Source organism: Barbus barbus, assembly GCF_936440315.1.
Source record: "Barbus barbus genome assembly, chromosome: 11".
NCBI lineage: Eukaryota > Metazoa > Chordata > Actinopteri > Cypriniformes > Cyprinidae > Barbus > Barbus barbus.
In genome coordinates this window covers 26,315,955-26,329,167 of record NC_136739.1, presented here as the reverse complement: position 1 = coordinate 26,329,167, position 13,213 = coordinate 26,315,955, and the positions used below count along the sequence as shown (strand labels likewise).

Below are 13,213 nucleotides of genomic sequence, written 5' to 3'. Positions count from 1 at the left end.
ACGAACAATGACACCAGGAGTGTCTCAGGACTAAACGCCACAGAGATTGTGGGACTGCTGGAGCGTTCAAAGGAAAGCTGTCTGATAAGGCTAAAATCATCTTAAAAGGAGCATGTAAAAGCTTTGGCAAAATGGGCAGGTGACACTCACTAGATGTTAATGAGGAGGACTTACCAAAACTTACCAAAGTGGAAAAGGATTATTGTTTTAAAAAACCACTACCGCTGGACGTGAGGGCCAGTGAAGCAGGAGAAGCTGCTTTCCACGGAATATATATTGACAGTTGTCTCTAAGGACTGAAGAGAGGTAGGATGCTTGTTACAAAGTGCAGTTTCCCTGAGGTCAAAGGCCAGTCTAATTAATTTAGGAGCACAAACAGGAGGTTAATCTCCTTTTAAAGTCCTAAGGGAAACTGTTGATGCTATACATTTAAACCTTTAACATTAATCCCAATTGGTGATATAATAGGAGTATCTTCCCTGTTTGTTTCTTTCAGATATTACTTCTTTAATGTTGACTTTATCACAGGAACATCATCTGAACACCTTTTTTCTTCATTTGGACAATACACTATGCAGTGGATATATAGAGTATATAGTAATAGGGTTAGTGTATTCTAGGGAGATTTTTATAAGGTAGTTTTTGTGTTACTTATATCATGTGTTATTGTCTTGTTTGTAGCGTAGGACAAACCTCAATGCATAGCATGATGAATAACCAGCAGACGTTTAAGGTTCTGAAGATGACACCAGATCATTTTCCTGAAATCCGCTGTGCGTCATAGATTCCCAGGACTAGCGATTCATGTGTTCTGCCATCCTAAAACAGATAAACTAGCTCTGGCGTATAAACATTCCCCTGTACACTTCAGAGGCCAAACATGCAGTGTGACTGAAATTGAGAAGCCACGCATAAAAAAATATATATCATAAACCAACATGATCTGGATTGCTTCATATGCAACAGAGGATCTTTTCAGAGGAAGATATCACTTAAAAGTACAGAGCAAGTGTTTCTTCCTTGAAACGAATGACAAACAAACTAATTTTGACAATGACATTTAACACCTAAATTCATCATTGCTTTTGCTAAAAGGGGTGTGAGAGAGGCATTTTGACTAAGAAGTCCCCATGGGGTGTGTCCTGCGTGAGTGTGTGAGACCTGTGTTGTATGTGCACGCATGTTCTGTAGTGTGCTTTGTGATACCTGACACATGCCCTCTCACAGGTCTTTATTTAGGGCATACTATATAAAGCACTTTCCCATTGAAATACAGCACCAGCTGTGTTAGTTATGTGTTGTGGTCGCTGTTGCAGTTGGCTAAAAGATGGTTCACCTCTTCTCACACAAGGCATAATATTTAAGTTCTGACCATTAATATTCTGCTGTACTAGAACCCTTTCTCTCTGGAGGAGAACCTACACCATCAAATTGCTGTTAGTACACATACCAAAACTCAACTAGTTTTTTAATGAGCCTGTATACTTTAGCAGATTGTTGACAATTTGAGAAATAGCTGAAGCAGTTTTTCAAAATTATTGGGACATGAAAAGTGTGGTTATTAATTTTTCATTTTCTGAAAAGACAAATACAGTTAGACAATTAATGCTATGAACAGGTCAAGTCATTGCTCGAAAGGCTGAACAGACACTGAACTATATTACTTTAGTAAATGATGGCAGAAGTCATTTGTCAGATCCAGTGCCAAGTCTACTTCTGCTATTAAGTGGAATGAAAAATATAATAATTATGATTTACAGCAAATGAGCAAATAAAGTTGTATTTATCTGTAATGAGTACTAACATTGAAAAATTGCTGAAAAACCACACATTCTGTACATTCGTTAATTTAATTTCAATTAAATGATTTACTGTGTGAATTATATAGGTATATAGGTATTGGTGAACATTCGAATTTCCTCCAAGTTAAAAAATGAATCATATGGATTTCTTTAAAATGTATAATTCTGCATTCTGTTTGCTACCTCAAGTCAAAATCAGGATTTTGACTGGAATTAAAAAGGCATTCAACTTGATATTTATAGCACATACTGTATTATATAAACAATGTATGAAACTGTTGGTTATTATCAGAGCATGAATAAAATGTAAGTTTATTTGTTTCCAATCAGAGACTTGATAAACAGCTGGACAACAAAATTCTTCCAAAGTAATATAGAGACTGAATGTCTGTAGCCTGTCAATCTGAGCGGAGGTTGGCAAGCGAGCAGGGATGGATGTGTTTGGTGGAGCGCCACGGTTCCTGGCCTACCCTCGTCCTGTGGTAGTACAAAGTGGTACAGATGCAGTTCTGAAATGCCAGATTGGCGGGGATCCCAGACCAGCAGTTATATGGGAGAGAAACAATGAGAAGATTCATCCAGAGGGTAGATATCGGGTGTTTGAGGATGGCAATGTCTATAACCTTATCATAAATTCTGTGACAATGGAGGACAGTGGTCAATACATCTGCAAGGCCAAGAACTGCATTGGAGAGACTTACGCAGCAGCCACTTTGAAAGTAGAAGGTGAAGCACAGGAGATGGAATTTCGGGAGGAAAACAAGCCCCGCTTCCTCATCAAGCCCCTCTCAACTAGAGCTGGACGAGGAGAGGATGCCGTGTTCTCCTGTAAGCTGTGGGGAAACCCTAGACCAGAAGTGATGTGGGAGAAGGATGGCAAGAAGTTGAATGAGATCTTTGAAAGCACACATTTTGCCATTAGCTATCAGGATGGAGGATGGTTCCAACTAAAGATTTTCAAGACAAGAGCACCAGATGGAGGGGTGTACACGTGTAAGGCCAGGAATGAATTTGGAGAGAGTCTGGCAGGGGCTGTGCTGTTGGTGGATGCTGGACCAGGACATGAAGATGAAGGGAACCGTAATGGATACACGAATGGCCACTGGAAAGCCCATCAGGGAAAACAGAGAAGTGGTAGGCAGGTTGCGACAAGGCTGAAAGATGACCCACTGCCAAACTCAGCCAAAGTGAAAATGTTTGCAGTGACAGAAGGGAAACATGCAAAGTTTCGGTGCTTTGTAACAGGGAAGCCAAAACCAGAAATATTATGGAGGAAAGATGGGAGACTTATCTTGTCTGGGAGACGGTATCTTTTGTATGAAGACAGAGAGGGTTACTTCACACTTAAAGTTCTCTACTGCAAACAACAGGACAATGGAGTTTATGTCTGTTCTGCTTCAAACACAGCAGGGCAAACCCTGAGTGCTGTACACCTTACCGTCAAAGGTAAGAATCATTTGACTTGGGATACGATCAATGCAAGAGATCTTATTAATATATATCTAAATTTCGCATAATCTTTATATGGCCTGTACAATTAAGGATCCAGTTGCCATCTGTTGTATTAAGCATTTGTCACCCGGTAACTTTTATGATGATTTAGTTGTATGAAATGCATCAAGGGAGCTTTAAAATTACCTGACCTGGTCAATCTCATTAACATGAAATAAATTCCACCCAGTCCTATATCTGCAGAGTCACTTAGGCTTTGAAAGGCCTGAGGCCCACACATGTGAGAAAAATCTCTAGAGGCAAGCTCATATTTCTCACATGGACCATTAAACAGTCAAAACCTATGCTTTGCATGACTATATTGTATCAGAGCCAGGCAACTCCATAAAGCTCAAAAGGTTTTCAAGTCACCAGGTCTAAACTGAAGGTATGACAACTAAAGCAAGCATTAACAAGCCAAAAAATAATTATAATAATACTGTCAGGGATGTCATACTCTTTAAGACAGAATTCTTAAAGCTATATACTTTTTAGTAAGGTACAATAAAAAAGATAACAAGAAACAACATTTCTAAAATGTTAAATGATAAGTTTTTATGAATTTTATCTTGAAGGTAAGCCTAACTGCGCTGGCAGATTTTTGGAATTTTACCCACTTTTTAAAAACTTGTTTATACTTCAGTCAAATATCTTATGCAGGGTTGCTTCTCAAGTTAATTCATAGTATTTCAAGAATTGTTAGATATTTTAAACAAGAACATTCAACAAAATATTTATTTCAGTATAAATAGTATACCAATTACTATCTAAAATGTAATAGTATAACAATATGAAAACAACATCAATACTGATTACAAATGACCTCATTAACACATTAGGAAATATCAACTAGATTACTTTGAATTTATAAGTATGAATATCCATGCTGGTTGAGGTTAATGTATGCAAAGCATGGTCTTTCGGGTTGAAGCAGGTCCATCAAGGCAATCTTGTTGGTTAGTTAGTTAAAAAGCACGATGAGGACATCACCATCCAAAACACAACATACGCTGGTCATTGTTAGCGGGGTAGGTAGGCTATTTGATATTTTGCAACTGCATCTCTGCAGAGATAATGCAGATCTATTCAATACTGACAATAAAAAAACACATTTTAAGAACTTTCCTGTTTGGGCTCTTTCCATTTTGTAACAACAGAGCCACCTGTCCGATTTAAGCAACCACTGAATGACTTGCAAGTATGGGAGAGAGACTTGGCTGTTCTTGAGTGTGAAGTTCCTGAGGACTCGGTTCCAATCACGTGGTACTTAGAAGACAGACGACTACAGCCTGGAGCCAAATATGGGATGGAGGAGTGGGGGACAAAGCGAAGACTCACAATTCGTGATATTGGAGTTGATGACGATGGGATATATCTCTGTGAGATGGCTGATGGGGGCAGAAGCATTGCTGAGGTAGCAGTCAAAGGTAAAATAAAAAACAACATCAACAACAATTCAGTTACATAACTTTGCTTGCATCTGCCTGGGAAAAACAAATAATTCTGAGCATTTGCAACTTAATTCCAACTTAATTGACTTCAATCAAATGTACCCTTGATGTACTTAATGAAAACTTACTCTTGAAGGTACCATTGTAAGAAAGCTGCCACGAAAAGTTGACGTTCTGGAGGGGGAAAATGCTGCCTTCTGTGTGGAAGTGGAGGAGGAGGAGATGGACATTCATTGGTACAAAGATGGAACAGAACTTAGGGAGACCCATCAGACCATTCTCAAATCCTTTGGAAGGACACACATCTTGGTTTTTGTCAACACCACACCACAAGACTCTGGTATGGTCATGTTCTATGTGGGTAGATCGAAGACATCATCGCAGCTACGGGTGAAAGGTAAGAAAACATTTGTTTGAAATTAATAATATGTAAACACTCCTATTCGAGAATGTACAAATGTATTCATTTTCATTTAACCTCTTCTTCTCTTATGCTAATTTCAGCTGCAAGGCACTGTCCACCAAGCTGTCCTATCGGGGTACAGATAAACACAGAGCGAGCAAATGCAGCTCTCCTTTCCTGGTTTCCAGCACAAGACTCTCGGAAGAATCCACCTTCAGGGTATATAATTGAGAGGCAAGAGGTTGGCTCACAGGAGTGGCTGCAATGTTTGACCACAGACTCTGCAACCTCGGTGGAGATTCTTGGTGACAGCGTTCCATGCGAGGCAGACTACAGATTTCGGATATGCAGTGTCAACAAATATGGAAGGAGTGGAAATGTAGAGTTTCCTCGAGCAGTTCACCTTGGTAAGTTCCTATTTAAGGCTATACATTGCATACACAAAAAAATCACTAACAAATATCATTCCCAATTTCAGTTCCAGTTGCAAGAATCCAAGCACCTCTACAAGACGCTTTAGTACCAGAGGGCCAGGATGCCTGCTTTACCATTGAGCTCTCTGCCTCAGTTATAGGCACTTGGTTCTTAAATGGAAATCAGCTTCAAGACGATGAACGTTTCTCCATAAGGCGTTCGCGTACACACCAGTCCCTACGCATTCGTGGGGTACGGGATGCAGACAACGGAGCAGAGATCACCTTCATTGCCTACGGAATTCGAGATTCTGCTGCTTTGTATATACAAGGTATACACTTAACTTTGATTTCCTTGCACTGAGATATATTTATAAGGATATTAACTGTTCTCCTTGTGTTGTTGAACTTATATATTATATGCTCATTCATTCCCATCAATCAGCTCCATTGGTAAAATTCACTCCACTTTCTGAAATGGATCGAAACAAATTTGTGGAGGTTGGCAACCCTATAGTGCTCTACTGTGAGCTGTCAGACCCTGAGGCTCCAGTTCGTTGGTATAAGAATGGTGTTGAACTTCAATCAATAGAAGGTCTGCACATCCAATCAGAGGGAACAATGAGGAGGATTGTCATCCAGTCAGCTGATTTCTCCCACTCAGGAGTTTATAGTTGTGATGCTATTGATGACGTCATCAGGTTTAACGTGGAGGTTGAGGGTGAGTCTTTTCTGTTCTTCCTATTCCATTCTTCAAAGTTGTTAATCAGCTTCATAATGTTGACATGTCGGAAATCTAAGAATGAAGGCATTTATTAATAACATTCATTTGCATTCCTATGAATCAAAATCAAATGAGAATGTCCAACAATGGAATCTTGCACTTCCAAGTCTCTAAAGTTTACCAAATAATGCTGAACCAAAACACATATAGCCCCACCAGTGAGGTTCTCCATTCTTCCGGAGGATGAGAGGAACAAGTCCATTGAAGCAGGCTCACCGATAGCACTGCAATGTGAGCTCTCAGATCCACTTGCCCAGGTCTCCTGGTATAAAGATGGTGTGAAGCTTCTACCACAAAGTGGACTAGACTTCCAGTCCAAGGGCACAAAGAGGCAACTGATTATCCATTCAGCTGAATTTTACCACTCAGGAGTGTACAGCTGCAAAACAAGGGGTGATGCTGTACACTTCAATGTGGATGTTAAAGGTGATTCAAATGTTTACTAGTGAATTAAATTACATTTATTTATTTTTACATTAACTTTATTTTGCCTAACAAACAATGGCAGAATTGATTAAGACCGTTTTTTTTAGTTATATTAATAATAATGACTATTAAAACCATAAAGTAAGGACTTAAACACTCTAAAATATCCATAGCCCCACCTGTGAGGTTCTCTGCTGTCCCTGAGGTTAAGCGGAGAAAGTGCATTGAAGCAGGCTGCCCCATTGTTCTGCAGTGCGAGGTTTCAGACTCTACTGCACAGGTCCAGTGGTACAAAGATGGGGATCAGCTCCTTGTAGAATCTGGAGTAGACTTCAAATCAGATGACTGCATGAGAACACTCAGTATTCGATCAGCACACCCGTCTCATGCCGGTGTGTACAGCAGCACAACAAAGGATGATGTCATCAAGTTTCATGTGGAGATACGAGGTGATTTTGGCCAAATTTATTCCTCACTTACAAATTAACTATAAGCCTTTTTGCAATTATGCCACTAACAATCACTGCTTTCTGTATTGTTCTTTTGTCACATTCTTTAGTACCTCTGTCACCATTTTTTTCTGCTTTAGCTTTAATTCTGGATTATTTTTTCATTATGTCATGATGTTCTTGTATATTGAGTTATTGCATGTTATCTTAAAGCAATAGGTCTTTAAATCTGATTAATTCCTTGTAATTCTTGATGATTCTGATATAAACAATCATCTGTAGCTGCACCAGTGAGGTTCTCAGCTGTTCCTGAAGCTGAGAGGAATAAATGTATTGAAGCTGGTGGCCACTTTGAACTCCACTGTAAGGTCTCAGACCCTACAGCCCAAGTCAGCTGGTTCCACAACGATATGCAGCTTCAGCCAGAGACTGGTTTGGATATTCAGTCAGAGGGAGATGTAAGAATACTGGTAGTCAATCCAGCTGAGCCCAGTGATTCTGGATTGTACCGCTGTGAATCATCTGACGACTCTGTCCAGTTCACTGTGGATATCAAAGGTGATTTATGACTTTTTGAGAATCTTGTACATCCAGTAACACATTTGCAAAACTAGATGCAAACTAACAATCAAGCTTTTTGTTGTCTGCGTCTCTTAGCATTGCTGTTATGGACATGCCTCTCACCATTGCATCCAACTTGTTGGCAGTGATTTGATACAGATGTTACGTTTTGCATTATTTAACTTGCTTCTTGGCAGATGGTCTGAGAAATCACAGATAGGCAGTCTAAATGACTTTTTAATAAACTATATTAATTATGTACATTCTTTAATAATGCAACGGATCACCCTTAGACCCACCGGTGATGTTCTCAGCATTACCAGACACAGTGAAGAACCAGTTGGTTGAAGCAGACTACTCCACTGATTTGCACGGTGAGATCTCAGATCCAAATGCCAATGTGTGTTGTTACAAGGATGGTGTAGAGCTGGTCTCAAAAAGTCAGCCTCATATCAAATCGGAGTGTACCAGGAAGACGTTAGCTGTCAAGACAGCACAGCCATCTAACTCTGGATGGTACGACTGTGTGAGAACGGGTGATGTCATCCAGTTTAATGTACAAGACCAAGGTGATTTTCAAATATTTGCTTCTAATCTACTTAATGTTTTTGTGTGACAACTAACAATTGTGTGCTCTAAGTAGCTTCTTTTTTTTTTAAATGTCTTTAAATGTATTCTGAGAATGTTACTTGTATGTTCTTGGCTTCAATGGCCATAATTGGTTCTGTCTTTCTGAGTTTATAAAATAAGTCACTTACATTGAATAAAGCATTCCTCTGTCAATGGTCATCTGTAGTGCCACCACCAACATTTTTGGCTGATCCTGAAGTTGAGAAGACCAAATGCACTGAAGAAATGGAACCTGTTGCACTACATTATGAAATTTCAGATACCACTCCATATGTCAGCGAGACAAAAGAAGAGGAGGTCATGCTTTCTCAATCTGAACCTGAACCTGAATTTAAACCTGATTTGGAACTTGAATCCAAATCTGAACCTGAATCTGAACCTGAAGTTCACTTAGATGAATCCAGAGGAACTGTAATCATCCACACACCAGAGACATCCTTTTCTGAAGTAAACAGCCAAAAGACACCAGATGATCCCATCTCGTTTGAAATGGACCAAGGTGGTTTGCCACTTATTTGTACGCCATTCTGAATTAGGAGCATTAACATGGCTGAAGCAAGTCAGTTATTGTTTTCTTTGTGGCTTTTCTAACAGCAGAACTGTCTCACTATGAGGTGTTCAGTGGTGAGACCTATGATGACTCTGTCCAGTGCACTGTGGATATAAAAGGTGATATTGTGCTACCTCAACCCAAGCATTTAACCCAGTGCCTCTGTGCCACTAACAAGGGTGGTTTTAACTATCCAATGGCTCTTCCTGGAGATGCTGGTCCCCTGCATCTTGGTTACCTTCCCAAAACTAATCCATGCTATCATGTCTTTATCCAACATCCAGTTGGTCTGCAAACCCTTCTTCCAAACTAACACTCATTCAATAGACTTACCTATCTTCATTCTTCATTGAAGCACTTTTCATATAAACTTAAACTGTACACGTCTACATTTGCTTGAGTCATCTTGTCCATGTGTCACTCAGAATCATCATCAGTATTGTCTTGACTGAATTATGTTACAGAGAGCTGAAATACAGAATGAATAGTTGAGTGAATGAAAGTTGGTGATATGACTTCTTGTGTAATTGGGTTTTGTTTTTAATATGTGTTTTAACCTCTGTTTGGCTTGTTTTAGACCACTATGTGATATGGTCATCACTCTTACATTTTTACAATCTTGAAATACTCTTAAAAATTAACCAGTCGATAAAACTACATCTTTAAACGCTTTTCTGACTATGAAGACAGAAAAGAACTTCACCTTTTCTTTGTGTAAACAATTCAACTATAGAAGAGTTCCTGAGAACATTAGGAACTGAGGCTGAGATCAGATCTGAAAAAGAGAACAACAATCTCTCAGAGGAAAGATCTGACGAGGAGATTCAGTGGGAAACCGCAGTGTCTGTACCTACAACCTTCAGATTGACTGAAGAGGAACAACAGCCACAACCAATGCTACAACCACAGCTACAGCCAATGCTACAACCACAGCCACAACCAATGCTACAACCACAGCCAATGCTACAACCACAGCTACAACCAATACTAGAACCAGAACTACAACCAATGCTACAACCAATAGTACAACCAGAGCTACAATCAATGCTACAGCCACAGCTACAACCAATACTACAACCAGAACTACAACCAATGCTACAACCAATAGTACAACCAGAGCTACAACCAATGCTACAGCCACAGCTACAACCAATACTACAACCAGAACTACAACCAATGCTACAACCAGAGCTACAACCAATGCTACAGCCACAGCTACAACCACTAGTACAACCAATGCTACAACCGATACTACAACCAGAGCTACAACCACAGTTACAACTACAAACAATGCTACAACCACAGCTGCAACCAGCAAACCAGATAAATACTTCAGTTTCTGAAGATGAAGGCTCAAATCACATCACAATACAAGAGAGTGACATGGATCAAGATGTCTTAGCTTTTAAGGTGGATGTTGAAGGTGATTTAAATAGTTAGCTCCATCATTCTGCAAATAATGATGGGAGCAAAATATATGCCATTGACATTTACCACCTAACAACCACTTAACGTCATTCTTCTCTATTCGTATCCATTACTGAATTTGAATAACTCCGAAAACTTCAACTTACTGACTTAGATACAAAAACAGCTGTTTTATAATTATTTACCTGTAGAATTCCATCACCAAATATTTATCTAACAAAGATCACCTCACTAAAAAAATTTGATTGTATCATCTTGAATCTAACTTCTAGCCAAAAGCGTGTAATTTTAATATATGAGTATTTAAAAAAGCTACAAGCCTATAGAACGATTAGTGTGCGTAAAGCAATAAATAAGTGCAGTTTATTTAGCTTAGCTAACATAAAGTATACAATGTAATGTGTCATAATTGTAATACATGTCTCTTTTCATATAACTTGAAATATCCATAGCTTCGAGGACAAATTCCACACCAATTTGTGGAATGGATGAGACCATTGATGCAGACTGTTCCAGTGTACTGCTAACTGAGAAATCTGACCACACAATCCAAGAAAAACCTATATCCTGCCAAGAAAATGAGACAACCGTAATATTCAATAAACCTACAACACAGAAAGAGCTCATCCAGTCATCAGAGATGTGTCTGCAAGAAGCATATGAGACTGTTACAAAGGATGAATTTGTTGTACATCAAGAGGAAGTGAAAGGTGACTTAAGATTGTTTTTAACACAACATTAATGACCAAAAGCAACTAATATTGTCTGGCTTTTGCTTAAATGTTCTGTACCCTAGTCAACCAAATTGTTTTCCACTTACACTCTTAAAAGATAACTCACGATAAAACATTGCTTTGTCTCCTCAAAACTGAAGAACTTTGTCATAAAGCAGAATTCTTTACACTACCACCAGAAGATGAAGTTGTCAGACCCATTGAAGGTGATTCTCCAGTTCACTGTTACAAGGACAGAATACAGTTCTACTCAGAAAATGGACGTACGACTGAATCAGAGGAAAGTGTGCGAAGACTGAATGTTCCAGTCATAGGCTCGAGTCAATCAGGCGTAAACAACTACAAGGCAAAGGATGAAGACATAATATTTAAGGTGGATGTCAAAGGTGATTTTAAACTAGTTTAAATCCACACCGCTACATCAGTTCCAGTCATTTAATCAAAGAAAAAAAACATATGAAATGAAATTATTACACCTAAAAAAAAATAACCATTTAATACTGATTAAATGATACTAGTAAATGATACTGATACTCAGAATGTAATTTCAATGCAGTATATCTTTTCTCATTTATTTTAAATATTACCTGTTTAGGTCAAATTATCTGCTTGCATTAAAACATATTAAATTAAACCCCTTAGCTACATCTTTGCAAACTTCAACTATCCATGAGACTGACAGGAACAAGTCAAATGATGGAACAGATATTGTAAATTTTCCACAACCTGAGGTATCGAGCACAATGGCAGAGGTGTGCTGGTACAAGGAAGGTGAGGAACTCCAAGAATGCGACATTATCACCCAATCTAAGGAGATTTTCAAAGCTCTTGTTGTGAAAACAGCCGAGCCATCTCACTCTGGAGATCATGCTTGTGAGACAGATGATGTCACCGTCCAGTTTGCAATGGGCCAACCAGGTGATTCATCAGTCATCTACGCCAGCTCAATCCATCCGATTACCAAACTAACCACTTCAATCATGCAATGGTTACTAACTCTATTGAATCTGTTGTTCGGATAAAAGCCAGACTAATAGGTTGCTGTAAGATGTTGTTTATGTGGATGAACATTTTATTATTACTATTATTATTATTTACATTTGCCTTTCATAGCAACATCCGGAAAAGTTAAAGTAAAATAATTTTCAAACCAGTAATTAGTTGACAAACTGGCATTAACAAGTTCTCATGTTTAAGGAAACTTAAAAGTGATTGTCTCATTCAGATATCTATCTTGATTACAACTTGTAATACGACTACAAATACTACTAATAATTTACAAAAACTGATATACTTCTTAGGGATTCTACAGGAAATCCCATCAATATCTAACAAATGTACAAAGGCAAAGGCCTGATACATACACAAGTAACAACTAAATTAATTTTTAGTATGTTTGTCTTTGATGTTTGTTGCCCATGTTTTGTCTTTGTTGTAAAATATCTGTGACTTTGTTGTCTTTTACTCTTGCGCTACTAATTTTTCATCTTATATTCTGAAGTTCATGTCTGTTTTCTTACCATTTTATTGATCATTACAGTAAATCATCAATTTATTCTTACAGTAATTTTCATGCCAAACAGACTCTTTCATAAAACACTGAATGTTGGTCAATATTTTGACCCATTCTTGATAATCAAGTTTTGAGAAAAAAACTATAAATGCATGTATGTTTTATAAAAAGGAAACAAACAATATAAAAGTAAATGTGTCTGTACAAAATTGTCTGTAGCGCCCCCTGTGACGTTCTCCAGTGTCCCTGAGGCACAACGGACCATATGCATTGAGTCAGAAAGACCCTTTAAACTACAATGCGAAGTCTCAGACGCTGATGCACAAGTCTGGTGGTACAAAGATGGGAATGAGGTGCTTCCTCAAGATGGTATGGTTACTGTGTATGAGGAAGCCATGAGAACACTCTCTGTGCAAAGTGCTGAATTATGTCACAGCGGAACATACAGCTGCCAGACAAACAACGACACCATCTCATTCCATGTGGAAATCAAAGGTGATTTGATGTTTTCTTTCATGAAGACACCACATGAGATGTGTGTAAACTGAGCAAATCAAGCAATCTCCTTTATAACTATG

The 13,213-nt window shown here is 38.6% G+C and overlaps 1 protein-coding gene across 1 annotated transcript in view; it reads left to right on the top strand.

Annotated features, from left to right (window-relative positions):
• Positions 1-2,233: 2,233 nt before the first annotated feature.
• The window catches only part of LOC306877444 (obscurin-like), a gene marked incomplete at its 5' end in the record, with an annotated part of 30,263 nt that continues 19,283 nt past the window's right edge, over positions 2,234-13,213 (top strand). Inside the window, 16 exons of the mRNA XM_079429214.1 lie at positions 2,234-3,248; positions 4,451-4,720; positions 4,881-5,141; positions 5,249-5,554; positions 5,626-5,892; positions 6,006-6,281; positions 6,495-6,770; positions 6,944-7,219; positions 7,502-7,777; positions 8,095-8,349; positions 8,577-8,909; positions 9,005-9,193; positions 10,841-11,098; positions 11,302-11,508; positions 11,765-12,040; positions 12,855-13,130. Coding sequence (XP_079285340.1) covers positions 2,234-3,248; positions 4,451-4,720; positions 4,881-5,141; positions 5,249-5,554; positions 5,626-5,892; positions 6,006-6,281; positions 6,495-6,770; positions 6,944-7,219; positions 7,502-7,777; positions 8,095-8,349; positions 8,577-8,909; positions 9,005-9,193; positions 10,841-11,098; positions 11,302-11,508; positions 11,765-12,040; positions 12,855-13,130 — 5,017 coding nt within the window. The remainder of the gene's footprint in view (positions 3,249-4,450; positions 4,721-4,880; positions 5,142-5,248; positions 5,555-5,625; positions 5,893-6,005; positions 6,282-6,494; positions 6,771-6,943; positions 7,220-7,501; positions 7,778-8,094; positions 8,350-8,576; positions 8,910-9,004; positions 9,194-10,840; positions 11,099-11,301; positions 11,509-11,764; positions 12,041-12,854; positions 13,131-13,213) is intronic.